General features: G+C 65.4%; 8 protein-coding genes across 8 annotated transcripts; 3 read left to right on the forward strand and 5 right to left on the reverse strand.

The window, feature by feature from the left end:
- Window positions 1-11: 11 nt before the first annotated feature.
- On the reverse strand, window positions 12-889 carry PLICBS_007464 (uncharacterized protein; the record flags this gene model as incomplete). The annotated part of the gene is made up of 2 exons (XM_065601174.1): window positions 12-137; window positions 194-889. The coding sequence occupies 2 exons, from the start codon at window positions 887-889 to the stop codon at window positions 12-14; spliced, it is 822 nt and encodes a 273-aa protein (XP_065457246.1).
- A 62-nt stretch (window positions 890-951) lies between these two features.
- Window positions 952-1,379, reverse strand: PLICBS_007465 (uncharacterized protein; the record flags this gene model as incomplete). The annotated part of the gene is made up of 2 exons (XM_065601175.1): window positions 952-1,226; window positions 1,280-1,379. The coding sequence occupies 2 exons, from the start codon at window positions 1,377-1,379 to the stop codon at window positions 952-954; spliced, it is 375 nt and encodes a 124-aa protein (XP_065457247.1).
- A 324-nt stretch (window positions 1,380-1,703) lies between these two features.
- Window positions 1,704-2,758, forward strand: PLICBS_007466 (uncharacterized protein; the record flags this gene model as incomplete). Its single annotated transcript, XM_018320906.2, has 2 exons — window positions 1,704-1,759; window positions 1,816-2,758. 2 exons carry the CDS (start codon window positions 1,704-1,706, stop codon window positions 2,756-2,758), a joined length of 999 nt encoding a protein of 332 aa, XP_018180803.1.
- A 1,689-nt stretch (window positions 2,759-4,447) lies between these two features.
- Window positions 4,448-7,453, reverse strand: PLICBS_007467 (uncharacterized protein; the record flags this gene model as incomplete). The annotated part of the gene is made up of 3 exons (XM_018320907.2): window positions 4,448-4,810; window positions 4,868-7,262; window positions 7,338-7,453. 3 exons carry the CDS (start codon window positions 7,451-7,453, stop codon window positions 4,448-4,450), a joined length of 2,874 nt encoding a protein of 957 aa, XP_018180804.2.
- A 2,942-nt stretch (window positions 7,454-10,395) lies between these two features.
- Window positions 10,396-11,628, forward strand: PLICBS_007468 (small subunit (SSU) processome component; the record flags this gene model as incomplete). Its single annotated transcript, XM_018320909.2, has 1 exon — window positions 10,396-11,628. The coding sequence occupies one exon, from the start codon at window positions 10,396-10,398 to the stop codon at window positions 11,626-11,628; it is 1,233 nt and encodes a 410-aa protein (XP_018180806.2).
- Window positions 11,629-12,267: 639 nt separating this feature from the next.
- PLICBS_007469 (uncharacterized protein) lies at window positions 12,268-14,208 on the reverse strand (the record flags this gene model as incomplete). Its single annotated transcript, XM_018320910.2, has 1 exon — window positions 12,268-14,208. One exon carries the CDS (start codon window positions 14,206-14,208, stop codon window positions 12,268-12,270), a length of 1,941 nt encoding a protein of 646 aa, XP_018180807.1.
- Window positions 14,209-19,822: 5,614 nt separating this feature from the next.
- PLICBS_007470 (uncharacterized protein) lies at window positions 19,823-24,130 on the forward strand (the record flags this gene model as incomplete). The annotated part of the gene is made up of 1 exon (XM_018320913.2): window positions 19,823-24,130. The coding sequence occupies one exon, from the start codon at window positions 19,823-19,825 to the stop codon at window positions 24,128-24,130; it is 4,308 nt and encodes a 1,435-aa protein (XP_018180810.2).
- Window positions 24,131-24,488: 358 nt separating this feature from the next.
- On the reverse strand, window positions 24,489-26,361 carry PLICBS_007471 (uncharacterized protein; the record flags this gene model as incomplete). Its single annotated transcript, XM_018320914.2, has 3 exons — window positions 24,489-24,624; window positions 24,676-24,787; window positions 24,834-26,361. 3 exons carry the CDS (start codon window positions 26,359-26,361, stop codon window positions 24,489-24,491), a joined length of 1,776 nt encoding a protein of 591 aa, XP_018180811.2.
- Between the last annotated feature and the right edge of the window lie 286 nt (window positions 26,362-26,647).

The following is a 26,647-nucleotide window of genomic DNA, read 5'->3' on the forward strand; positions in this document are numbered from 1 at the left end:
TCTGTGGGAGCCTATTGCACGAGATGGGCGTACACGACTCGCTCGAGCTCGTCGTACAGGCGCACGGCGATAGCGTCTCCATGCGGCTGGACGTTGACAATCAATACGGCGGCAATGCCCGACGCGCGGTCAATCCACTGTACTCTGGTCAGCTACCCAAGCCACGAACGCGAGGAGGAGCGAGACGACTCACCCAGTGGCTGTTGCACGCGCCGCTCCACATCATGCTCCCCTTGCGCCTCTTACCGCTCACGTCCTCCATATTGAGAGCGCCCCCAAGGCCGTGGTTGAGAGGCAGCCCAGTCGGAAATTCGGGCGCGAAGCCGACCTGAACGCCGGAGTGGTAGACGATGCCCTCGAACATTTCCTTCTGCGCACTATTGAGCTGCGGCTCGAGCATCTGACTCAGTGTTGCCTCGCTGACGAGCTCGCCGTTCAGGAGGCCGCGCAGGAAGCGGGCGTAGTCGTAGGCAGTGGTGTACATGCCCGCGCCGCCGCTCTCGACGTCGTGCCGCTCGGCCACCGACGGCGGGCCGGGCTTGAGTCTTCCTATGGCCGCGTCGCGGTACGAGAAGGTGACCGCCCGGGACGCCGTCTGGGGCAGCTTCTCGGGCCAGAACCCCGTGTCGCGCATACCGAAGGGCCCAAAGACGTGCGTCTGCATGTACTCGCCGAGCGACTGCCCGGTGGCCGCCTCGAGGACCAGCCCGGCCCAGTCGATAGCGGTGCCGTACTGCCAGCCGTCGCCAGGGGCGAAGCTCAGGGGCGTGGTGAAGCCGGCCCTGCTCCAGTCGAGGTTGGTGGCGCGGCGGCCGACCTTGGCGGACCACTTGGCGAGGGCCGGGTCGGCGAGGTCGTAGCCCAGGCCGACGGTGTGGGTGAGGAGCATGCTACAGGCCCATGTCAATATACACACGTTACCACGCCGCCTGTCTCCAGTATGAGGAAGGGTCAAACTTGCCGTAGCGTGATGGGCGCGGTGTTTTCCTCAAGGATGGGCTGGTCCGCGTCGTGGAAGCCGCGCAGGATCTTCATGGCCGCCAGCTCGGGCGCGTACCCGCGCACGTCGCCGTCGAGAGACAAGACCCCGCGCTCGACGAGCTGCATGAGGCACGTGGTCGTGATGAGCTTGGTCAGGGAGGCGACGTAGGTGAAGGAGTTGCGAGAAAAGGGGGCCGACTGGGGATCGAAGCCGATGCGACCCGCGGAGCCGGCGTAGAGGGGACCTGCACAGAAGAGTCGGCTTCAATCGCATATGGGTATAATGGAGGGAGCGTACCGTCTTTGGAGACGACGACAAAGGCGGCGCCGAGGAGCTTGTCCCCTGTGTCGTCGGCAGGGGCGACGTGGGCGTCGAGGATGGCGTTGAGCTGCTCCATTGCGCGACAAGGGACAGGGCTCAGAATCTACAAAGAGGGAACGTGAAAGTAGCTACCAAATTGAGCGTATCCAAACATTGAGTCGACGGCGAGTGAGATGACGGCGCGTTTTTAAGGCCATCTTGTGGCAGTACGGTCGCGCATGTGTCCTCTGTGCTGTCCTGATGAGCCGTGATGAGTAAAGCGGGCCCGGAGACTTGAACGTCGGTCCTCCACAGGGCGGTGCCAGGCACCGACTTGTCATCACCATCAACCCCGACCGCGCAGGCATCAGCATAACAGAGGTGGTTCGAACGGGCGATTGACCGCGTATCTAATCCCATAATGGCGGCAGACGCGCCCCCCGTGCGTCTCCTGGACCTCATCACCGTCGTCGACAAGTGAGCTCACCCCTCCCCCCATGTGGTTTCTACGGACGTCCGCTCACCATCACCAGCGTGCCGCTCGATTTCGAGACCAACCACGCGCCCTACTACCGCTTCCTCCTCGCCCCGGACCCGCGCACGCACGGCTTCATCCACCCAAACACAGTCGCCAAGCTCCCCTGGCCGGCGGCCTTTCTCGTCGACCACACCGCGCGCACCGTGACCATCACGCCGCCCCCCGCCGGCACCTCCCCGTCCACGTACGCCAACGCCGCCCTCCAGCAAGCCGTCGACGCCGCCATCGCCGCGCCGCACGACTTCCCCACGCTCAACGGCCTGCACAGCGAGTACTTCCTCGTGCCGGGCGCGCGCGCCTTCGTGCAGGTGGAGCGCTTCGCCGCGCCGCTGTTCGGCATCGCCACGCGCGGCGCGCACCTGACGGCGTACGTGCGGCCGCGCGCGCCCGGCGAGGAGCTGCGCATATGGGTGGCGCGCCGCAGCCGCAGCCTGTTCACGTACCCGGGCATGCTGGACAGCACAGTCGCGGGGGGCGTCAAGGCGGAGGACTCGCCGCGCGGGTGCGTCGTCGCCGAGGCGGGCGAGGAGGCGTGTCTGCCAAGGGAGATGGTCGAGCCGGCGGACGGGCCGCTGCGCAGCGTGGGGACGGTGACGCTGGCGAACCGCAATGCGCGGACGGGGCTGTTCCACGGGGAGGTGCTGTACGTGTACGACATGGAGATGGCTGCGCCGGAGGAGGAGGAGGAGGGAGGAGGGGCGGTAGTGAAGCCGCGGCCGAACCCGGAGGACCGCGAGGTGGACGAGTTTGTGCTCATGGGGTGCGCCGAGGTGCGCGAGCGGATGGGCCGCGGCGAGTTCAAGCCCAACGTGTGCGCCGTCATGATTGATTTCATGGTGCGGCACGGGGTGGTGACGCCCGAGGGGGAGAAGGACTATGTTGAGATTTGCGCGCGGTTGAGGAGGAGGCTGCCGATGCCGACGGTGTCGGATGTGTGAGGGGATGGTGCCGGGCATGATGAGCAATAGTTGCGGATGGTATGAAGGGTGCATATGAGGCGAAGGGGGCATAGAAGAAGTGCAGGGTATATAGATGAGGTGCAGAGGGCGTAGAGGAGGCCAAGAGTGTATAGACGAGGCGCATGTATGGGACATGTCACACACGCCGGCCAAAGTCGCTGGCGGTTATTTTAACTCTCACAGAGATCAAATCGCTTCAATCCGTCTATTCGCCCGAACATCCACCCATGCGGAGTGCGCTACGCATGATGGCTCAAGTCGACGATCGTGGAAGCGAGTGCGCGTGCACATGTATGTCGTGGACGAGCAAGAACTGCTGCTCAGACCTGACCTGCAGCCAGACGCAGTCCATCACAATCCGCGCATATATGCCCAAGAGCACACCCAATACGAAGCTCGAGAAACAGTGTGTCTATGGATTTTTGGGGATCAATTCACCGCCGGCCAGAATGCCGTCGTCGCGCGCAAAGTATGTTCACCCACACAAGTCGGCTGGCCGTCTAAGACGGGAGCGCCCGTCCTATCGCCAGGGTACGTACCCAGCCAGCCCTGGCCTGGGAGGATTCCAGGCGGCCCCCCATTCCGCTCCCCTGTCCCCCCCCAATCCCCCTCCCGTCTGCCACCACCACCACCTCATCGAACCGCCAACCGCACTTCCTCACTCCTCCCCTCCCGCGTCCTCATCGACCATCACGGACGTGCCCTCCCGTCCTCCATCGCCATTCATCTCCCCACAATCACCAGATGGACTCATGTGCGGAACAGAGAACTAGTGCATATACAGCGCCGTTACTGTCTTGAATTGCATCAAGTCACGTTTCGTTATGCAATGCTGAATACCGCCCCTTGGAAGTGCACGCTGGCGTGCGGAACTCCCATGCCAACATGTTGGTGCCCTGGTCCTTCGTCTCAACCCCGCCTGCTCACACTGCACCAGGACGAACAGATGAGCAGGCCGTGACCAGCGGCGGTTGACGACCACGATTTACACACGCTTGCCAGCTGCAACTGTCTGTTTGACCATGCCCTTCCGTCTGAGCATGTCGATTGCACGCCCCTGCGACCACGGCACAGCCAGGACGCCTCACAGCGCTCAAACGCACAAGCGACGTCCAAAGGGTACGGTGCATTCACGCCGCTTCATCCCACGCACCGTCACCCACACACTGCAACGCACCAGAGACACTGTACCGTAATGATTAACGCTCTTGGCGGTATCATACATTCAATACTACAAATGCTGCGCTTCCGAGGCGCCCACTGCTAACCTCTCGCTTTTCCAGTCCGAAGCGGCAACGGCCACGCCCGACGGCATCTCGCCGCCCGGCCGGCTCTCGACCAAACTCCGTGCCAGTGCCTCTGCTCCCACCCTCAGATCCGGGTCTGGCGACGGCGCCACTCGCGTGGCCCCCAGCCAAGGAAAGCGAAAAAAAGGCCTGCTGACCAAAAGAACCGAAGCCAAACCAGCTGCGCCAGCAAAGCATCCGCGTCCCGCCCCGATAAAGGGCTTGCGCCCGCTAATACGCCTGGGCGCCAGCGCGACTCGCGTCCGCCGCCGCTGCCCGGCGTGTATCCTCTTCTCTCCAAGATCAAGTCCAGAATCCCACCAACGCCAGCTCCTTGCTCATGTCGTTTTATATTCATACACACGTCCCTCGCGGGCGGCCCTCACTCCTCTTCCGAATCCGAGTCGTCGCTCGAATCGGCAGCGTCCAGGGCCACTGGCGCCTGCGTCATCTTGGGAGCGTCTGCAGGCTCTTGACCCGACTTGTACAGCTGCCTAAGGGCGTTAAGCTCCGCGATCCGCGCCTCCTGCTCCTTGGCGCTCATGGGCTTGTTCTTCTTGGGCTTCGCTGCCGTCTTAGGAGCCTGCTTGGCGGCGGCCCGGTTAACTTCTGGCGACGAGTTGGGAGCTGCGGCTGAGTCTTTACCGAAGCCTGGAAGCGCCTTCTTGCAGAGGTCCCAGAGCTTGAACAGCGCCGCGTTGCTCAGCTGGTCAATGTCTAGCTCCAGTTCGCCGTCCTTGTTTTCCTGTGGGCCAATGTCAGTAACTCGTCTTAGTCCACACGAGGGTGCGCATTCACTTACATTCTGGCCAGTGTCGTGCTTGATAATGTCAATGGCCTGGTCGAGGTGCGGCGAGTCCAAGTCGTTGATAGCGTTGGCAATCTGGTTCTTCTCGTCGGGCGACAGGTCCTTCCTAGACGCCGCCTTCTTGGAACCCGCTGCCTTCTTGGGCTTGTCGCCACCCGTCGACTTGCGACCCGCGCCGCCCGCCGCCTTAGGCTTGCTGGCCTTGGTCTTCTTGGCCGGCTTCTCCGGCTTGACCCGGGACTGCTGCGCCTTCTGAGCGGCCTCGATCACCAGGGTCTGCACCGTCTGCACAATCTGCTGCTGCATGGTGATGATGGACTGGTTGCCGCTGAGGAGCAGGCCGTTGAGCTTCTGCGTCTCCTCGTCCAGCCTGGCCTTGAGCTCCTCCATGTCCTTATTGGCTGCCGCGGCCGCCTGCGCGGCGGCGTCGTCGCCGTCGTCCTCGTCCTCTTCCTCGTCGCTGGCGTTGGACGCCGACGCCGCCGGCGCGTTCGCCTTGGCGTGCTTGGCGAGCCACGAGTCCTTGTTCTTCATCTGGCCCGCGTACAGGTCCTCGAGCTGCGCCGCCAGCCCCGACACCGGGTTGCCCTGCTCGGGCGGGCCGTTGAACTTGTAGCAGTTCTCGAAGACGAGCCGCACGTTCTTGTCGAACTCCTTGAGGCTCGAGATTTCGCCGCCGGCCAGCATGCGCTGCACCTTGCCGAGGTCCATCGGCTTCTTGATGACGCTATAGTACGACGGGATGCCCAGGCCCTCGGCGTCCACGGGCTCCGTGAACCACTTGTTGATGTTGTGGTGCTTGGGACCCATCAGCTCTGCCAGGACCTCGTCGCAAAACTGTAGCTCCGGCTTGAGCTTCTTGCGCGACGGCTTCGTCGTGTAGTCGATGTCCTTGGGCTTTGGCGCCCGCACCGTCCGCTTGGGCCTGTCGCCGTCGGTGGCCGTCGAGCTGCGACGGTCGACGGGAGCGTCTTGCGCAGGGGCGGCAGCCGCGGGTGCGTCGGGGCTTCCCGCCGGTCCGGCAGACTGGCGTCGCGTGACGGCTTCGGCGCTGGCGACGGTCCGCGACTCGCGCACTGGCTTAGGCTTGGGCACCGCCTTGGGCTTGACGGGCTCCTCGGCCGGGATCGTGACGGCGTCCTCCCACACGAGCTTCACCGCATGCGCGGCCGCGGCCGTGATGGTGTGGTCGGGGCCGTTGAAATCCAGGGCGTTCTCGAAGATGAGGACGAGGGTGGACTTGAAGTCGCCCCACGTCGCGATGAGGCTGTTGGGGTCGCGCACGGACCGGTCGAGTTCGCCAAGATCCATGGGCTTCTCGATGCGCGCGGCATAGCCGTCCCACACTTGAGGCCAGAGCTTCTGGACCGAGTCACGGAAGTGCGCGCCCGACTTGGTCTTCTTGACGCGGCCAATCACCTTGCGGATCTCGCGTCGCTGGAAGGGGGTTATGGTCGCGGCGTTGGTGTCGGCGTCGGTCCACCGCGTCAGGCTGGTCACGGCCGTCATGTCGAGGAGGGGGGCCGCGTTGATGCTGTCGCCTGTCGATTCAGCGGGTGCCGCGGCGGCCTCCTTGTCTGTCGGTTCGTCCTCCTTGGGTTCCGTCCTCGCTCGCTTCGGCGCAGGTTCCTCGGCGGTGTCCTCCTCACGCTCACGAGCAACCTTGGTGCTAGGCGCGTCGGTCATGGACACGTCGAGAGATGTATCTTTGTCGTCAGTCTCGATGGCGAGCTGGGACATGCGGGAGGGACCCAAGTCGACCTCGGAGCTCGGGAGAGCAGCCGCATCTTGCGAAGGAGTAGGCTCGTCAGTGCTCTCGGGCTTGGCGGTGACTGGCTCCTCTGCGCGCGAGTCGGCCATTTCGGTGTCAGGAGCAGGCTCCTTGGCAACTGGAGATGCAGAAGCGGGTTTCTCGTCGACGGCCTTGGGGGTAGGCTCTGCGGGCTCATCCTTGGCCAGGGCGGAGTCGGCCATCTCAACATCTCCGGACGCCGCAGGCGCTGGAGCGGCCGCAGGCTCTTCGGAAGCCTTGGGAGAAGGCGCCTTGGGTTCGGGCTCCTTGGGCCCCGGCGCTTCGGTCTCTACAGCCGCCTTGGGCGCATCCTCAGCGAGTGCCGGCGCGGGGCTCTCAGTGGGTTTCGGTGCAGGGCTCTCGCTCGCGGTCGGGGCCTCGGGCTGAGCAGGTTTCGCGTCCGCTTCGCTCGCGGGCTTGCTGGGTTCTGCATGCTCCGTCGATCCGCTGCCGTTAACCAGCGGCTTTTCCGTCTCGGGCTGCGGGGACTTGGCAGGTGGCGGCGAGGGCACGTCCTTTTCGGCGGGGTGCTCGGCGGCAGACTGGGCCGGCACGTCGGGCTGTGGTTTTGTTGTGGGTTCTTCGGAGGGAACATGGCTGCGAAAAAGAGTGTCAGCAGGCAAAGTCGATGGAAGCGAATGCTGCGCAGACGCAAGGGAGACGGCGACATACCCATTAACATCGAGCTGCGACGCCTGCTCGGAGGCGGGGGCAGCGGGCGCGGGCGCGGGCGCAGTTGCAGGCGACTTGGCCTCCTGCGCGGGGGCGTCGGGACCCGGCGATGCCATGATAGCGTTTCGCGACGGCAGCGCAGCAGTTTTAATGGGCTTAGGATGCGCGGCGCGGCATGAAATCGGCACGAGACGGAAGTGGGCCGCCGGAGGCCGCGGAGGTGAAAAGAGGTTTAAGTTGGAGGCGGCGCGACGCGGCGAGAAGAAGCGGCGGCAGGCCTTTTACGCACGTGCGGGTGCAGGTGTCGATGCAGGCGCCAGTGGCGAGGTGCAGGATGCGAGTGGCGGGCAGGTGCAATGATGCACTGATGCACCGAGGATGCGACGCGGTGGCGGCTGGCGGTGAGTGCTCGTGGCGCGGGCGAGGCGTCACGGGTGAACGGGCAGCTGCCGAAATTAACGGGCGGGCCGGCGTGTAGCTGTCGGCGACGTTGCGAGCTTGAGCCGGGCGTTGGGGACAACGGCCAAGGCAGCGACACGTCGAGGCGCAGTGAAGCTCTCGTGCGTGTGCGTGGGCGGGCGAGTGGTGAAGCTCTAGTGGAGCCCGGGCGTCGCGCGCGTTTGTTGTGCGAGGCGCGCGTGCGGCAACGACGGACAGATCAGCCCAAAGCAGTTGTCGCTTTCGCAGCAGCTGCAAGACTGTCGATAGGCTTTGCGCAGCGATGCGGGCGGGCGCGATGGGATGGTTGATCGCGACCCGGAGGAGCAGAGGCGGAAGGGCGAGTGCGACCTGGGGTGCGCGGTGCTGAGGTGCTGCTGAGGTGCTGCAGTGCAGAGGCGCTGCGATAGGTTCGAGGTAGCGCTGGTGCTGGCCGAGCGAGGCAGGCGGGAGGTACGCGTTGGGTACCTGGGCGCGCTGGCGGGAGACGCGTGCGGCTTTGGTGTGGTTAGGCGCGGTTTTGGCGAGGGCTGGTTGGCGGGCAGGAGGTACCGGGGGGGTACTGGCCGGGCCGGGCAGCGGAGGGAGGGGGGTGGGTAGGGTCGGGGGCGAAAGAAAAGCGCGTGCACGATCCGTGAATTTGGGCCGGTCGGCGGCGCGAAGGTATTTATGAGAGAGAGAGTGCAGCGCCGGGCGCGGGCGTTGGACGTGCGGTTTATCGGGGCGCCGCACCACGGCCTGAGGGGCAGGGGGGAAAAAATTTACGTGGCCGGAGTGGGGTGGCGCGAGTGGCCGGGGCGGGACGGCTTAACGGGGTTGTGGCGGCGTGGCTCGTGGGCGGGCAAGCAAGAGGTGGCTGGGGGGGGGTGCCGCTGCAAACGAACCGGGCCGCCACAACCCTCACCAGTGCATGCATCCGATGCGCGCACACTTGCTGGAGAGATGCTTTGTGCGTCTCGTCCACCACTCGCCTGACACGATCGAGCGCAGTCGACACTACACCCACGGAGTCGACAGGCAGCCAGCAATTCACCTGGAGCGGTGGGCGAAGCAGCACCTCAGCTTACACCATCGATGCAGCGAGCGACAACCGCCACGAGACGCTGCGACTCGAGCCATGCCCTGCCCGCCCTGTCGCAAACAACGCGACGCAGCTGCTCCTCGTGCGACGCGGCTGCCCGCACCCGTCCGGCGGCTACAAGAGTCGTACCTCACGCGCCGTCGCGAGCGCATCCTCTGGAACCGCACGGAAGCTGCGTGATTTGAGTGACACGACCCGCTCCACCCGATGGGCCGGGAGCCCGTCTGGTCGCACGAGCTCGGGGACGTGTGCGCCTACGTATGTACATGACCGGACGAGGCGACTTGGCGTAAGAGTGTTTACCGGCTGTGTCGCGACCAACGACGGGCAGCAGGCTACGGTATGAATCTGCTTCGTAGACGATGCCTGTCAAGCGGCGCGTCTGTCGCGGCGTTTGTATATGGAGACGGCTTCCTGGCGGGCACCTTGGCAGCCAGGCCGGCCTCTACATACTACACGCGCGTGACAATGCGATCACACGCTGCTCATGACAGCACGGTGCAGCACGTTTCCCCCCCCGTAAACAGTAAATCCTCGGATAAGCCGTTGCGCACGAACTGTTCCAAGTCCAGACGCGCAACGCGCGCGAACCACAAGCTCGTCGTCGCCGTTTGGCGTCTTGCTGTGGCGTCCCTGAACACCAACAGCGCAGCCAGTCGCGCGCGGCGCTGCTGCCGCCGCCGGGACGCCGGAGGCTTGGGCTCTGCACTGCGTGAACGGGCACACGGCGACGGACGCGCCTGAAATCGCTCTACCGGGGCTCATGCACGGTGCGGTGGGCGCTGGATGCGCTGCCGTCGCACGTCGCCAATCAGCAAATTTCCGCGACATGGCCATCCGTGGATGGGACCACCGGAAAGCGCAGCGAGGGTAGCGCAGTGTAGGGTAACCTGGTCGTCACCCGCCAGCGCCGGAAGCGGCCCCAGCCATGGGGTGAGTGGGGCGAGGCAGCCAATCAGCGCGCACGTCAGCTCCGTCGTCTGAGACGGTCGCAATCGTAGCCTCGCGTCCCCTGGTCAGAGCAGCGCCAAAATGAGCTCATCAAATGCGCCCGGGATGCCTGGAGCCTGAGCCCGGAGCCTGGGCCTGGCACTGCAGCGACCGACCGTGGTGGCATGCAGCCGAGGGCAGACGAGCGATCGCAGTCAGATGAGTCATCCTTGTACCAGCACGTGATCGCTCACCTGACGCCTCTTATCGCCAGATTATGTCATCCGCCTCCTCGACCGTCCGACTTGTGGGGACGCACCGCAGGCCCAGCCAGCCAGGCCCGTCCTGACCGGGCGGCCCAAAAAAAAGTTGATCCATCGTGGTGAAGCGGCCGTGAAATTTTCCCACCCATTCTCGCGGCTGATATCGCAGGCATTTCGACGCCTTTGCACCGCCCGAGAGCACTCTCCATCGACAAGCATTTGCTCTGCGGCTGCGTCAATTGCTCCACGGCCGCCGGCATCGCAAACGGGTTCCCCCCCTTTGCTCCATTGCCATCCTACACACCACCGGCATTCACACGAGCACGCTTTGCTCTCGTGCCTCCCCATGCCCATGTCGACAAAGCGCAAGGCGCCGGCCAAGCTGGCCGCTCCCGCGGTCCGGTCGAGCGCAAAGATCCCCACAAAGGCCACCGTCAACGAGGCCAAGGCATCTGTGTCGGGGACGGACGCCCTCCAGAGCTCGCAGATGGAGACGATAGAGATTTCGTCCGACGAGCCCAGCGACGAGGACCTGTCGGACGAGGAAGAGGACCAGCCCGCAAAGACCAACGGAGAGGAGACCGCGCCCGCCCCTGCCGCCGCCATCAATGGCAAGCAGGCCGGCCGCGACGGCGCGGACGCGGAAGAGTCAGACGGAGAGCCCACGTCGCCGTCATTCGGCGAGCTCCTGCGCGACAACGGCGCCATCGACGTGCCCGCGCTCCTCCAGCAGTCGAGCACCGCCAGCAACAATAACGCTGCCGCCCAGCGCCCGCGGACGGCCATCGTGCCCCCTTCGCACCAGTCCCTCACGACGGTCCTCACCCAGGCCCTCAAGACGGACGACACCGACCTCCTCGAGTCCTGCCTCCACACCACCGACCTGACGACGATCCGAAACACCATCGAGCGCATCGACAGCTCCCTCGCGGGCACGCTCCTCACCAGCCTGGCCGCGCGGCTGTACAGGCGGCCCGGGCGCGCCGGCAACCTCATGACGTGGGTCCAGTGGACGCTCGTCTCCCATGGCGGCGCGCTCGCCTCCCAGCCCAAGGTGGTGCAGAGCCTCAGCAGCCTGCAAAAGGTGCTCGCCGAGCGGGCAAAGGGGCTTAACAGCCTCCTGGCCCTCAAGGGCAAGCTGGACCTGCTGGACGGCCAGATGGACCTGCGGCGCAAGATGCAGCGCGGCTCTGGCGGTCTGCCGCAGCTGGGCGACGCCGACGAGGACGCCGAGGACGATGAGGACGTCATCTGGGTGGAGGGCGAGGCCGACAAGGAGCTGGCCAACGGCACGTCGCGGCCGAGGAGAAGACGGAACCAACACAGCGACGACGAGGACGACGGGCCCCTGGCCAACGGCGTCATGGGTGACTCTGAAGACGAGGAAGAGGACGACGACGACGTCGAGGAGGACGACAGCGAGGGTGACGACAGTGACGAGCCGCTGGACGAGGACGAGGTCGACCACGACGACGTGGACGAGTCGATGGGCGAGGACGAGGAGAGCGACGTCGAGGCCGCGGCGCCGCCGTCCAAGATGCAAAAGATGGCGCGCTCGCCCTTTTCCAAACGAAAGTGAGGGTGGCGGCCATAGGGGAAATGGGAAGACAGGCACTGCATTCGGCGTTGGTTCATGTAGATTTTTGGGCTGTGCAAATACAACGGTTGATACCAGAGGTGCGCGTGGCAGACCGTGGTGATGTCTGTCGCTGTCATGGATGTACACGGCGGAGTGATTGATGCTCTTTGGAATCGTCTTGTCTACTTGGGCGCTCGCTGCAAACTACCTGTGGTATCCCAAGGCCGGATCGCACGCACACAGCTCTATCTGGTCACGCGATGCCTCGCCTGCCCGCCCGCACCCACGTCCCCACGAGCTGCGGCTACTCATCACCGCCAGCCCTCAACATCCAACACGCGGCCACACGCCGCACGAGAGCGCAAACAGTTTTCCAACACGTGCTGAATCGCAACGCCCGCAACGATGCAGAGTGTCAATGCCCCAGCCGCCGCATACACAAAAGCCCCTCCGCCTTCCCTGCATTCTAATGCCGCCCCAACACGGCAGTGTAACCGGTGCAAAAAAACGCCCGCTGTCCAAGGTGACCATGTGCCATCCGAGAGGAAGAAGTAGAAAAAAGAATATAGATAAGAAGGTGTTGGTGGTGTGCCGAGATGATTGACGATGCCTCGTGTCACGTCATGGCGAGGAGGACCCCTAGATGGCCCAGCTGCCCCTGCGCTCCCGGACGCCCCAGGCCAGCGGGTCGAGGTTGTCGAGGTTGGGGTGCTGGCGCGCCCACTCGTAAATGTACGTCTTGAGGGCCCTCCAGCGCGGGCACCGCGCGTCCTCGGGCGTGCCGTCGAGGCACATCTCGAGCATGTGACCCTTGGCCATCTGCCGCTCGTCGTCGCGGCCGAGCTCCTCGACGCTGACGCGCGTAATCTTGGAGAGCTCGTCGTCAAACGACCGCGCCATGGCTGGGTACCCGAGCGACAGGTAGTTGTACACCTGGGTGACGAATTCATCGTCAAACTCGTGCAGGATCTTTTCGTCGCGCTCGGCCTGGGCCTTTTCGCGGCGCAGGCGCTCGTCGAGCCCGTGCAGCATGTGCAGGCCCTTGGGCTGGCCGCCCTTGCTGTTGAGCTTGTGCTGGTCCGCCCGCCAGAGGCTCGGCGGCGGCGAGCTGCCCGACGAGCTGTTGGATGACGACGCGTACAGCGAGCCGGGCTCCTCGCTGAGCGAGTCGTACGCGAGCGGCTCGCCCGGCGTGCCTGGCGCCAGCGGCGTGACCATCATGGGCGCCGGGTGCAGGTCGGCCGGCACGATGAAGTCGGTGTTGGATTCGGACCGGAAGCAGTAGCCCCTCCAGAGGCCGCCCTGGCCCGACGCGTCGCGGTTCTTCTCCGCCGAGCCGCCGTGCTCGCGGAACGGGTGGTCCGTCTCCAGCTTGGTGTGCTTCGGCGACGGGCACCGGCGGAACGTGAGCTCCTTGCCCAGCATCGGCGGCGACGCTGCCTGTCGCATGAGGTGCAGCTTGGGGTCCTCGGGCTGCAGCCCTAATGAAGCAAACGGGCGGCCGGCCCCGGGGTCGGCGCCGGCGCTGGGGGCGAGGAACCCCGGCGCGGGGCGCGACTCCGGCGGTCGGCCGTCTGCGGCAGCCCAGGCGTCGGCCTGCCGGTCACCTCCGAAAAGTCGGTGTTGCGGCTCGGCAATGGGGCTGACGGCCCGGCGCAGCGACTGCATCTCGGCCATTGAGTCCCGCCGGTCATCCGGGTCCAGCTTGTTGGTCGTGGTCCACAACGGGTCCGGGGGCAAGGAGAGGTCCATCCGGTCCAGGTCAGAGTCGGTGCGCAGCATAATGGCATCATCGTCATCTTCATCCACCGCCATCTCGTAGTCGTCCCGGTCCTCCGCAATCTGCTCGGCATGCTCCTGCATGTGCCGGTGCCACCAGTTCAGGCCGAGATTGGACGACGACTTGCGGCGCAGCCTCTGGCCGTGGTCCTCCTGGGCGTCCTCGGAGGCGCCATCGCTGCCGGAGCTCTCGTGAAAGTAAAAGTGAGCGACACCACCCTCGCGGGCGCGGCTGTTGGGAAAGGCGGCGAGCGCGGCCTCCTCGATCTGGCGCGCCGCCTCCCTGCCGGCCAGCTCCAGCAGGTACTCCTTGACCCCCTCATCTTCCGTCTCGCGCCGCGTCGGCGGCATGTGACGGGCCGGCTCGTCATCCTGCGAGTCCCCGCGTTTCCGTCGGGGTTTGGGCCTGGCCACGTAGATGTGGTTTGTGTAGGGGGTGATGTCAGTCTTGTCCGTCGGCCGCGTGGCGGGACCGGGGTCGCCCGCACGCCGCGTGCGCCTCGACGTCTCGATCAGCTGCGGCTTGAAGCGGCGCCTCTGCTGCTGCGGCGCGAGCCCATGATGCTGCAGCAGATGCAGTTGCGGTGGTTGCAGCGGCGGCGGCACGTCGGGAATTGCCGGCGACAGCGATCGAGGGGAGGGTTCTGGCGTCAGCTCCGGGTTCGGCCCAATGTGACCCTGCGGCTGCGGTTGCGGTTGGTGTTGCGGCTGTCGCTGGTGCTGGGCGCCGCTCTTAATGGATTGAAACGTCGTCTCGAGGGGCACCGGGGCGAATCGCCGCCTCGGCTCGTCCGGTTTCATCGTGGCGGACGGCGCGGTGCTGCCCCGTCGTGATTGTTTTGCGTCGGCTCGGTCGCGGTCGCCGTTGGAGTCTCAACAAGGGGGGAACGGTCTGTTGGGCCCACGTAACAATGGCGGAGTGAGGGGAGGGGGTTCCCAGCTACGAAGCAATCATGCTTCAGCTCGGGCGATATCGGTGACGGGCGCGCGGCAACGGCAGCGGCAACGGGGGCGGGATGAAAGTCAAATCGCAGACGCTGAGCGAGGGTCGTGTGCGATGCGGTGCGGTGGAAGAGGTGAGCAACGGTCGGTCGACGATGGGATCTTGCACAAGGCGAAAACGGGCCGGGGGCACAAATAACAGCTAACAGCACTGGGTAGGGTAGTCTATTGAACGGGGACCGCCCGGCCTGGGCCGCTCACGATGGATGGCCATCATGGCAGACTGAGTCGTTCTGCCAGTGGAGTGGGGCGCCGCCGTGGGCATCGTGGTGGGGTGCAGATCAGGTCCAGGGACAGTCCGAGAGCGGTAAGCGACAGGGTCTGCACTGTGCCGGGCGCGGCGAGGGTGACGCCCCAAGTGCCCCCGTCTGCAGCGGCCCGTCGCGTGACGACGTCTCACATGGCGGTGCTGCCTCGGCCGCCCTCGCACTGTGCAGGTACGCCGCCGTGCCTGGCGACCGTTTTTCACTGGCCGGCCCTCTGCATTTTCAGGGCATTGTGCGTCCCCTGGGCGCAAACTCTCGCGCCAGCGTCAGGCGACCGTCATGGCAGATGCCGCATCTCGCCATCTGGCCGTGGCCCTGCGAGCAGATCTCCCTACCGGTGGGTTGACATCATTGCGTTTTGGTCGCGAGATGTCCGGCCGCCGAAACAGGCCGTTGTCTCTCCATTGTCCGCCGAGCGCGCGCGCGGGTGCTCGGGCTGAGCATCCGCTGCGCTGCTGACTGCTGACTACTGAAGGCTGGTGCCACCGCGAGGAATGGACGCCACCGTTTTCGACACCGGGCAGAGCGCCCTTTGTTTCGAGCGAGACAGCGCGCAGCAGAGCGACCCAACAAACACCCTGCAGCTTCAGGGTCAGGGACCCGAGGGGCCCAATCTCGCCCAATTGCGGTCCGGCGAGGTCGATAGTCAACCGCTACCAGCTCCCGGCAAGCTTCCGCGTCAGCAGGCTAATCCCACCGTGCCATGGTCGGTGGACGCCGCCCTCACCGACAATGATTGATGAGCCATGGCCGGGCACAAACAGCTCTCGGACAGGAAGGTGGCATATCGTCAGGAGGAAGCCATCACGTTGGGCGTGCGGAGCGAGGCACTGGACGATGGACGCCATCGTGACGATCCTCCGCAATCTCAGTCGCCACAGCAAGCCGGGGCGGCAAATTGCGTCAATCTTGTGCGTGGGAGACGACATTGGCAAGCCCAAGACCAGGTCCCTTGCGATCAACTTGGGCTATCACTCTCTTGCCCCGTGTAAGTGGGAGCTCACCGCTCGTTGACTGCCAAGAAGTGCGAGTGCATGCAGGCGAGGTCCCGACTCGACTACTCGACGCAAAGACCTGCCTACCCTACATCTGCCGACTCACAACGCACGATGAATACGCAAGGTGCTTGCTGTCTTTGGCCCACCACTGGCCAGTTGAGCTCGGTCGCTGCAGTTGGTGACTCGTGGCGCTGCATTTGCAGCTTGTTCGAGCTGCCAGCTCATCCTGCGCGCATCGTGAGAACAGCCAGCCACGTCTCGCGTGGATTACCTGCTCCCATGTTGGTGGACGTTCCCAGTAGTCCGCGTCCAACAGATTCATCTCATCGTCTCTGGCCGCCTCGCAAGTTGTTGGGAAGCCAAGGGCTGCAGCCACTCGATGGTCTGCAAGCTGGACCGCGAGACCGCGTCGGAGCTCCAACATACGAGTGCCGGCACGCCACCGTGGGCTGTCCGTCTAGCTCGTAGCGTGCCAGGCGTTGGCGCCGCCGCAACTCGACATCAATTGCATTGCTCCGTGCTTTGTACTCTGCGCAGCGCAGTACCACCAAGACGAGGGATACGGGTTCGACTTGTCAGATGCGCCCGAGCAGTCAATCGTCAAGGGCAACGTGGATGACCCTTTGTAGTGCTTGCAGCTGGACGGCCTCCGTCTGGCGCCGCCTCCTCTCCACACTTGACACTGACATCTCCACACAACGCCACTGCGGCAGACGGAGCCGTAAAGTGGCTCGTGCTCCCGCTTGGGAACACAATAAGCCTCGTGCGCGCAGCTCTGGACGACCTGCAGGATCGCGACGAACAAAGAGGGGAAGGGAAACAAGAGGGGTAGGAGAGCAACAGGAAGCACAAAGGTGCTGATCAAGTTGCTGGGCCGCCGCCTGTCGTCATGAGGAGCGCGGCGCGAAGCCGGCATCCGCGTTGGCGCCGCCCTAGCTGCCGTCCTGCGTGGCTAGACAAAGGGATCGCCGGGAACCAGGCCTCGACACTGGAGACGCGATCTCGATGCAGGTTCCGGGCGGAGATGCGCCGGACACAAGCAGAGGGCGACGGTGACACAGCGTCGCGACAGTCGACGACGTGTGGCACCGCGAGCCGGCTCGCCCTGCATGCGCATGCCGGGGCACAGGCACGGCAGCAGAGCACCGCAATCTACAGACACTGGATGGGACGAAACGACGCATGCGACGCCGTACACACGTACAGACGCACAAGGTACGAGCACGCAGCGTGCCGCGCTGGCGGCGACGGCATTGGCCTGGGTGCCGAGATTGGTCGCGATGCCTGCATGCTGTCTGACGCACGCCGCGCCCGACATGATTCATGGGCGGAGGGCAGGCGACGTCGTGGGCCGATGCGACTGCGAGGCGGCATGTCTCGTCGAGCGCGCGCGGCAGGTGACTGGCGGGAGGCTCGGTGGCCGGCCCGGCACTTGAGCTCGGATGTCTGCGGCCTGACGGCGCTGATGCAGACGCCAAGATGCGAAGCAGACGGAGATGCAATGTGGCCAAAGGCGGCGGCGCATACGGGCGACTGGAGACGACATGTCGAGGGTTCCGAGTCGCCGTCGGTCTCGCCCGTGAGACAGGCAGGGCGACGAGACGGACGGAGAGGCCGCCCAGGGGCACGCATGCAAGCAAGCAAGCAAGCAAGCAAGCAGGCAAGGACAGACAGAGACGAGACGTGTGTTGCTCGTGTCGCGTGCGTATTATTAGCGTTTGCGTTTGCACCTGCAGCGTGCCCTGAAGAGCGCCGTCCAGGTGAGTCCATCCACGATGGATCCAGTCCCGCCGGGCCGGCCCCGTCTTCGTCTCGCCTGCTCCGCGCTGGGCGTGGTTTGACTTTGGTCGCGACAGGATGAGCCGCCGAGCAACGAGCCCCGAACACGACGGTCGAGGGCGCGCGATGTGGGCGACTGGACGCGCCGTCGTGGAGGGTGGCATTCGCTGCAGGGGAAGCAGTGCCCGCACGTACGAGCGAGCGGCGGGCACAACCTGGATGAAGCTGTGCGGTGCGACCATGGACGGAGCACCACCACCTCAGCAGCGCGAGACTGAACCACAGTGGAGGTTGGTCGGCGCAGCAGCCCGCCGGCCTGAGGCGGTGCAACCTAAAAACAGCACCCGCTGAGATTGGCACTCGTACCTTGGACTCGGTCGACGGGACAGCCGCCACCTCTCCATCTTGCTTTGATGGCCTCTGGTGGGTGGGTTGTCGGGGCCAGGGGGCGGCCGGGCCCACTGAAGCGCTGGTGCGGCCTAGCAGGCATGGCCTGGTTTCGGCAGCGGGCGAGGTGAAGATCTCTCTGGTGAGGTGCGTTATCTCGCCCGCACGGCAAGCAGGCATGCGCGCCGTGTCCATGATAGCGAGCGATGCGTATCAGATATGGACAGGCGTTGTTGACAAGGGCGGGCGGCGGCAGCTTGGCCGAGCGGCCGTGCGACCGTCTGCGCTCGGCCGGGCGCGCGCTGCACGGCATCGATCGAGCACGGCATGCCGCGACGACATGACCTGACAGCCGCGGGTGCATCCCGAGCCTTGGCCGGCAGACATGGAAATGAGAAGCCGGGCTGTACTAGAGGACTGTACGTGTACGAGGAATCAGAGTGCGCTCCAAAAGCGTCCAAGGTGTCGCCGTCAGCGAAGCGGGCATCAAGGCGGGCCTCGCGGCATCGCCAGAGTGGCACCGATGGAATCCCTCGCAGGGATGAGGTCAAGTCAAGAGCGTGTCCACTGGCCCTGCCCCGGCCGCTGCATCCATCCATCCATCCACTCCATCCCAGCCCGGCGCGCGACAGGGGCCCCGTCCGTGGTGGGACCGCCCACGAGGCCGTTCTCGATCTCGCCCGCCCGAGGGGCCAAGACGATGCACGCGATGGGTTAAAAAGAATCCAGCCTTGACTTGATCCGACCGGGCCTGCTCCCCTTTGGTGCCTTCTGCAGCCACACGAGCCGCGCGGGCCCGGCTGCGACTCTTGCTCGTATTTCATCTTGTCATCTCGTTGCCGGCCGTGGCGCGAACGAACGCGTCTCGACAGAACCTGCGCCCTGCTGCTGCTGCTGCTGCTGCTGCTGCTGCTGCTCTCGACTTGGACGTTCGACCGACTGTCAAGTTGCTTCTGCGGCCCCTGATCCGCGCCGCGCGCTGCTTCACCACCTCAGCATAACAGCCGCCAGGCACGCCCGCATCGCATCCCGGCAGCCATCCCGCCCCAGCAAACCCCGACGCCGCATCCGTCGCCCGTCGTCGCAAACAAAAAAGTCAATTTCTGGGCCTGCCACCGTGCGTTCCAGCCTGCGACAGGCGCCCCCGGCCAACACGCCCCTCCCCAGACCCTCATCCGCCTCAGGCGGCCCCCCCCTTCCCAGGGCCCAGGGGCATCCCGTGCACGCAAATCGGAGACGTTGTTTTTTGCGTTTGTTTCTTTCGGACGACGCTCGCTGCCCTGGACCTGCGCATCCCCGTGGCGCACGCATCCGCATCGGGGCGAGTCCATTGTTTGGCCGTGTTTGGCGGTTGGCCCAACTCGGCTTCCTTCCTCGAGGGCGACGACCGAGCCGGGAAAAAAAATCCGGCCTCTTCCCATCTTCCTCCCCTTGACCTTTTTTGTCTTGTCCACGATCCAACAGACGACGGCACTCGCGCAAGTCTTTCGGGCTCTCCTCTGCTTTTCTGCCCAAGTGTCAGTGTCCCCCCCCCGTTACGTTAGGCCGCACGCGCCACACCTCCGGAGCGCTCCCCTACAACGCATTTCTCGTCGGGCCTGGCGAGGAATGAGCCGGTCCCCATCTCCAGCTCGCACCCCCCCGGCGGCGACGCTGCTCATGTCTCTGGCCGTCACGAGACGCCTGATCACGCAGAGACACGGACACCTTGCAGCACCCCCACCCCCAGCTCGGCCCTGCCGCATCTCTCGATAGAGCCTGCGCATCGTTGCGAGCGAGCGAGCTCGTGCGTGCGAGCGTGTACCACCACCAGGTCGGGCAGGGCAACGGCCTCGACGCTCATGTGTAGCACCTAGCATTATATCGAGTTTCACTCTGTCCGTACAGCAGGCCGTCGACTGAAAAGGGCCGCCTCCCCTTTGGCCCCCGTCTTTCTCCTCTGTCCCGCGCTCGATAGCCCCTTCCATAACGGCGTCGAGCGCCATGGCGGCATCACCGGCTTCTAACGAAGCGGCGGCCACAGCGCCAGCAACAACACCGCCGCAGCACGACGGCGGCGCGACGTTTGAGATTTCGCCGCCCGCGACCACGAGCCCCGGCTCGCCGCCCATCCGCTCCGTCACCAACCGCGTCGCCACGCCTCTGAGCCTCTTCCTCGACTCGCCGTCGACGCGGGGGACGACGACGTCTAGCGGCGACGGCGTAAAAACTACCGGCGCCAGCGCCAGCAACACCCACGGCACCACCGGCGATGCACGCAAGCCGAGGGCGGACCCCTTCGCGACCATGTCGCCCGCAGAGACGCCCGAGCCCGCTGTCTCGCCTGTTGTTGATGCGGCGGCGGGGGGTCGCGGCGGGAATGATGACGATTCTCGACGCTCGCAGGCCGTCGCCCAGCTCATTTCGGCTCCGGGTCCCAGCGCACACGCCAGCAGGGCCCGTGGATACGAGCCCCTGTCAGCCGCTGAGCCTCGGGACCGCCTCCCCCAGATGACAAACTCTACCGTACACTCGCCCCCTGCCGACGGCGAGCATCGCCCTCAACCTCACCTCTTTCAAAATCCCCATCATCCTTCACACCAGCAGCATCCCCCTCTCTCCGACGCCCAGCCCCTCCGCACCGCCAGCGTCAGGGCCGACACCAAGATCGCCCACCCCAAGCCCATCTCGAGGCCAGTCTCGGTCGGGCAGCCCGCCGCCGACCCCAAGCTCCGCACCGTCGCCTCGGTCGGCAGCAGCGTCGCCCACCTCGAGGCCACCGCCGAGCGCCTGTCCATGACAAGCTCCATCGACGATGCCATCCGGGATCTGCACGGCGAATTGAAGCGAAGCGATAGCAGGCGCTCCTCGAACCTGGCCGCCAGCGCCCGAGCCGCGTCCGACGCCGCCCACGACGCCCACTACAACAGCAGCTCCGAGGCCGCCGGCCCCGTCAAACGCCACCTGTCCACGTCCTCGTCCATCGTCTCGACCAACATTGCCGCTCGTCAGGGCGGCTACTCGCCCGCTGCCTTTGTCATGTCACCCAATCACTCGCTCACGACGGGCCGTCTCCGGTCGGGCTCCCAGAACTCGGCCACCGGCCGCCCCGACCTCGACATTGGCACCATCCTCTCGCGGCACGGCCCCGGCAAGTCGTCGGTGAGGAGCGTCCGCTCCGCCAAAATGTCCCTCGCCGAGATATCAGAGTCGGAGCCCGTCGCCCTGACCGGGGAGGCGCTCGACGCCGCCGACAACGCGCCCCCGATCGAGGATCAGATTGACGAAAGCGAGCTGCGGATACCGCCGGTCGACGAGGACGTGCCGAGCACCGCCGCCTTTCACGAGATGCTGGGCGATAGCGTGCACCACACCGCACCCCACGCCGGGTCCGAGCAGCAGCCCGCCTATCAACAGCTCAGCCAGGACGACGAGGACGACGAGCAGCGGCCCGCGACGCCGCAGTCGTGCAACACTTTTCAGCAGTGCCAGGACGCCTTTGTCGACTTTGACGGCGTGCACTGGGAGCCCGAAGTCGAGGAGGACCTGTACGTACCGCCCGAGATGGAGCCAGAGCTGCCGACGCCGCGCCCGGCGCCCGTCCGCCCGCAGTCGTACTTTGACCCCGAGACGGGGCAGCAGATGCTGTACTACCCGGCCCGCGTCCCTGCAATGCTCAACCTGCCTCCGAAGCTGTCCCACCGGCCCAAGGCGACGCAGCGGAACCAGAGGCGGTCCCAGGTTCTCTCCGCCATGATGGACCTCAACGCCCAGCCGGCCACGGCCCAGCAGCCGCCGGCCTCGCCCGACAAGAGGGGCTCAACCTTTGAGCTCAACAACCTCACCAGGAAGCCCGCCGCCCCCGAGCGGGCCTCTTTCCTTCCCGATCCTATCGAGGGCCAGCGCAACTCGTTTGACCTGTCGCAGTTTAACTTTGCCGACCCGGAGACCAAGTCGGAGAACGGGGCGGAGGAGGAGGCGCCCGAACCTGAGGCGGCCGCAGACGAAGCACGGCCCGTATCCCACGATGCGGCCGAGAAGCGCAAGTCTCGCATGTCGGCGTTGCTGAAGCTGCCCCCGCAGCTCCGCGCGAGCGCCTTCTTCGACCTGCCCCCGACCAACGCCGTGGATGTCGAGATCAAGGATGGGTCTGCCATGGCCACTCTGGACAGCATTCTTGACGCCTCGGCGAGCGCGCCCGTCAACGCCTTTACCGACCACCTCCACGGGGGCACGCTGGGGCCGGAAGTGTACGGGAAGACTAAGAAGCACAAGGCCCGCCAGTCGACCGCGACCCTCACCGGCCTGTCCCCAGGCCCGGAGCCCAAGAAGCGGTCGTCGTTCATGTGGCTCGGGAAGCGCGCGACCAGCAGCCACAAGGACGACGAGAAGAAGCGGCCCCATACAGTGGCCGGCCCGGCTGACCTCGACCGGACAGAAGACGCCGGAGCAGCCGCCGACGGCAAGTCCACCGCGGGCGACAGCGCGGACCATGTAATTCGCGTCGGCGTGGAACCTGAGGACGGCGAAGAGCAGGACGGCTCGGAGGAGGACGAGGATGCCGACGCGTACCACGGGCCGCCTACGACGCTCCTCGCCGAGCTCCAGCTGCGTAAGCAGGAGCAGCAGCAGCGCAAGAAGAACCTCGGCTCGGGCTTTACCAACGGTATGCACGCAACGCTCCTCGAGATGGACACGGTCGCGGAGCAGCAGCGCAAGGAGCGCAACAAGAAGCGCGTCAACCTCGCCTGGGAGGACCCGCTCGCCCACGAACGCGAAAACGGTTCCGACGACGAGGACGTGCCCCTCGCCGTCTTGGCCGCCATGCAGCAGGGAGCCAAGAACATGGCCGACCTCGAGCGGCCCATGGGCCTGATGGAGCGCCGCGAGCTCGAAGACAACGAGCCCCTCAGCCACCGACGCGCGCGCCTCCAGGGCCTTGAGCCGCCCACCGTGCTCCTGCCGAACCGCATGAGCGTCATGTCGTTTCCGGCCTTTAACAGGGGTGCCCAGAACCGGTCTCCGTCGGCCCGCGGCCATAGCCCGGCGCCCGAGGAGGAAGAGGTCGAGGACGAGACGCTCGAGGAGCGCAGGCTCCGCCTGACCGGCAAGGACAGCAGCAGCGAACTCCCGCGGGCGCGCCCCGTCAGCAGCACCTTCTCCGCCGAGCTCCTCAGCCAGTTTGGCGACCTCGACGACGCCAAGGACAAGACCGCCGAGGGCAAGGAGGCCAAGGCGGCGCCGGCTGCGACGAACGGCGAGGACGAGACCCTCGGGCAGCGGCGCCGGCGGCTGCAGGCGGAGAGGGAGGCCCGCGAGCGCGAGATGAGCTACGGCAACCTCGTCGGCGGCGACGCGGCGCAAAAGGCTACCAACCGCCTCAGCCTCGCCAACATCCTGTCCGCGCACCCGAAAAAGGAGCCCGAGCCGTTTGCTCAGGAGCAGGCGCAGCGAGCCGAGGACGCGCGCGGCGCCATGGAGCGCGACATCAAGCTGGCGGCCATGCGCAAGCAGATGCCGCAGACGCTCGAGGTGCCCAACGTCGACCGGTCGGGAGGATTCAGGGGCGGCGCGTACAACGACGGGACCGGCGGCTCCAGCCTCCTGGCGGCCAAGAACGCGTACGAGCAGCTGCAGCAGGAGCAGAAGCTGCGCGCCGAGGACGAACGACGCGCCGCCCGGCTGCGCGACGCCAAGATGGCCGCCATGCGGGAGCAGATGCCTCAGACCCTCAACGTGCCCAACGTCGACCGCTCCGGCGGCTTCCGTGGCGGCGCCTACAACGACGGCACAGGCGGCGTCACCCTGCGCGGGGCGCGCTCGAGCCAGTCGCTCAACGTGCCGGGGCTTGCCCAGCCTGCGTTCGGCTACCAGAACCGGTCCAGCGTCGTGCTCAACAGCGGCAGCATGCTCGGCGGGCCGGTGCAGCAGCCGGGATACGACGCCATGGGCATGGGCATGGGCATGGGCATGGGTGGCATGGGGCCGTACAACGGCATGAACGCCATGGGCTCGGTTAATAATTTGGGTGCCATGGGCTCCGTCAACAACCTGGGGGCCATGGGCTACAACAACATGAACGCCATGGGCTCCTACAACAACCTCAACGCCATGCCCTACGGCAACCCCGCCGCCATGGGCTCCTACGGCAACATGAATGCCATGGGCGGCCTGTACAACGGCAACGCCGGCATGAGCGTATACGGCGGCAACATGATGGGCGGGATGCAGATGCCGATGCAGATGCCCATGCCCACGAGCTCGGGCTCCGTCGACCGCGTCGAGCAGTGGCGCCGCAGCGTCCACCCGTGAGCTTGACCGTCAGGCGGTCGACTCGCAAGACTTTTTGTATCATTCCCTTTGTCTGGGCAGGGCGGATCGCACCGGGACTGTTTTGAGTAGCGTGCAGTATTTGGCCCAAGCATGGCGAGGCGCTGGACGAAGGAATCACTTGGCATTAACATCAGGTAACAATATCTATCTAATACGGGCGTCTCGACGCCGTGGGGATGACGGGATACATAGAGGCGGATCACTGAAATGGACACGTTTCAAGCACCTCACTTGTCTCTTGCACACGTGAAGCGGCGCATTCCAAGCGTGTACGTCTCTTGTCGTCTATTGAAACAACGCCTTCAAGCCTGTACGGCTCTTGTCTAGTGAAGCAACGCTATGATTCCAGCACCGAGTACTTTTGCTCGGCCTGCTCGAGGGCGCGGTGGAGGGGTATCTCGGACAACTTTACGACCTTGGTGCCCTTGTAAAACTTCCAGATCAGGTACGCGCTGATGACGAGGGGAATGTCGCTGGGCAAGTCAGCACGAGTCGAGACACGTTGATACGAGACGGGCGCTTACAGATATGCAGAGACGAAGCTGCTGGGGTCCCAGTTGCCCTTGGTAAAGACCTTGAACCCGGACGTGAGGAGGATGAGGACGCACATGACAATGGCAAAGTACGACGTATACACTGGGAGCTGTCAGCTTGATCAGACGCACAACGGGGCGAGACGTACGCGTCCACGAGTTGTACCACGGCAGCCTCGTCAGGGGAATGTCCTGCCGCTTGAACGCGAGGCGCAGGCGGATGTGGTTGAGCAGGATCGCAATCCACGACACGAGCACGCCGGCCGCCGTCAGGTCGACGAGCCACCAAAACGCAGCGAGGGCGCCGCTCGACAGGCTCATGAAGCTGAGAAACATGAAGGCCGTATACAGCGCGACGCAAACCCAGGGGACGCCCCACGACGTGGTGCGCAGAAAGACGCGCGGGGCCTGGCGCTTCAGGGCGAGGCCGTACAGCACGCGCGTGCCGGCCAGCAGCGCCTGGTTGGACGAGCTCCACGCCGACGTGATGACGACGGCGTTGACGACGGACGGCACGGCCGGCAGGCCCGCGGCCTCGGCGGCGATGACGAAGGGGCTCTGCGCCGCGGTGCCGCTCGAGCCGTCGAGCCGCGGGTCGTCGCTGCGCACCAGCATGCCCACCACCAGGATCGCCAGCATGTAGAAGAGCACGATGCGGATGAAGACGTTTTTGCAGGCCGCGGGAATCGCCCGCCGCGGGTTGCGCGTCTCGGCACCCGCCATGGCGATCGACTCGACGCCCGCAAACGAAAACACGGCCCCCGTCATGACGCTCCAGTATCCCAGGAACTTGCCCCAGTTGCCCGGCGCAATGTACTCGACAAAGGGGCCCGGGTCGCGCCAGTAGCGGAAGTAGACGGCCGGCGTGCCGGGGACGCCGCCCAGGTCGATGACGAGCCCGAGGATGATGAGGAAGACGACGAGCAGGATCTTGAGCAGCGCGAAGAAGAACTCGACCTCGCCGAAGACGCGCACAAACGCGAAGCCCACCGCCACCGTCACGACGATGAAGCACACGATGAAGACGGCCGGGCTGACGTCCGGGTGCCAGAACTCGATGAGCACGCAGATGGCCGTGATCTCGCTCGGGATGCTCAGCAGGTTGCCGTACACGAGGTTCCAGCCCACGGCGAACCCCCACGCCGGGTCGACGAGGAACTCGGCGTGTCGCACAAAGGCGCCCGTCACGGGCAGCAGCGCCGCCGCCTCACCGAGCGCGAACTGCACCGCGCATACGATGATGCCGACCGTTGCGTAGCCCAGCAGCGCGCCCAGCGGGCCGCCCGTCTGCACCGCGCCGCCGAGGCCCAGGAAGAGGCCCGTCCCGATGGCGCCCGCGATGCCCAGCATGGAGAGGTGGCGCTCGTGTAAGCCGCGCTTGAGGTCGCGGTCCTCGGCCGTGGTGACGAGGTCGGCGTTGTCGTCGGGGAGGCCGGCAGTCGAAGAGCCCATCGGCGGCCCAGAGCGCGTTTCCGCCCCGTCGTCTTGCATCTGCCGCTGCCGCTCCAGGTCCGGCGTGAACATGTCTTGGGCCGCAGACGATACGCCCCCCTTGGTGTTGTCGTTGCTGCCCGGCGCAGCCATGGTGCTCTCAACCCGCGGCGCAGATTTGTCGTCGTCGCCGTTGGCACCGTCGCCCCTGCCGCGGCGGGAAAAGAAGCCCAGCCCAAACCCCATCTCTCTCTGCGTTGGCGATGCCCGGCCGTTGGAGTTTGCGATTATGTCGCGCAGGTCAGACGAGCAGGCAGCAGCAGTCGAGTCTCACGGGTGAGACATGCATACAGCCCGGACCTCCCAGCCAGCTGCAAGATCAGCAACACTGACTTGACTGAGGAAACTCGAAAACTCGTGGCTCCTCGCCGCCGGCGGGAAACTTTTCCTTTATCCACCGCATGGTTTAGCTTATCGCAATGCCCACTTGGGATGGTGTGCTCGTCCCGCCCGTCGAATCCTCCCTGGCCCG

Source organism: Purpureocillium lilacinum (genome assembly GCF_023168085.1).
Source record: "Purpureocillium lilacinum CBS 284.36 DNA, scaffold_5, whole genome shotgun sequence".
Taxonomy (NCBI): Eukaryota; Fungi; Ascomycota; class Sordariomycetes; order Hypocreales; family Ophiocordycipitaceae; genus Purpureocillium; species Purpureocillium lilacinum.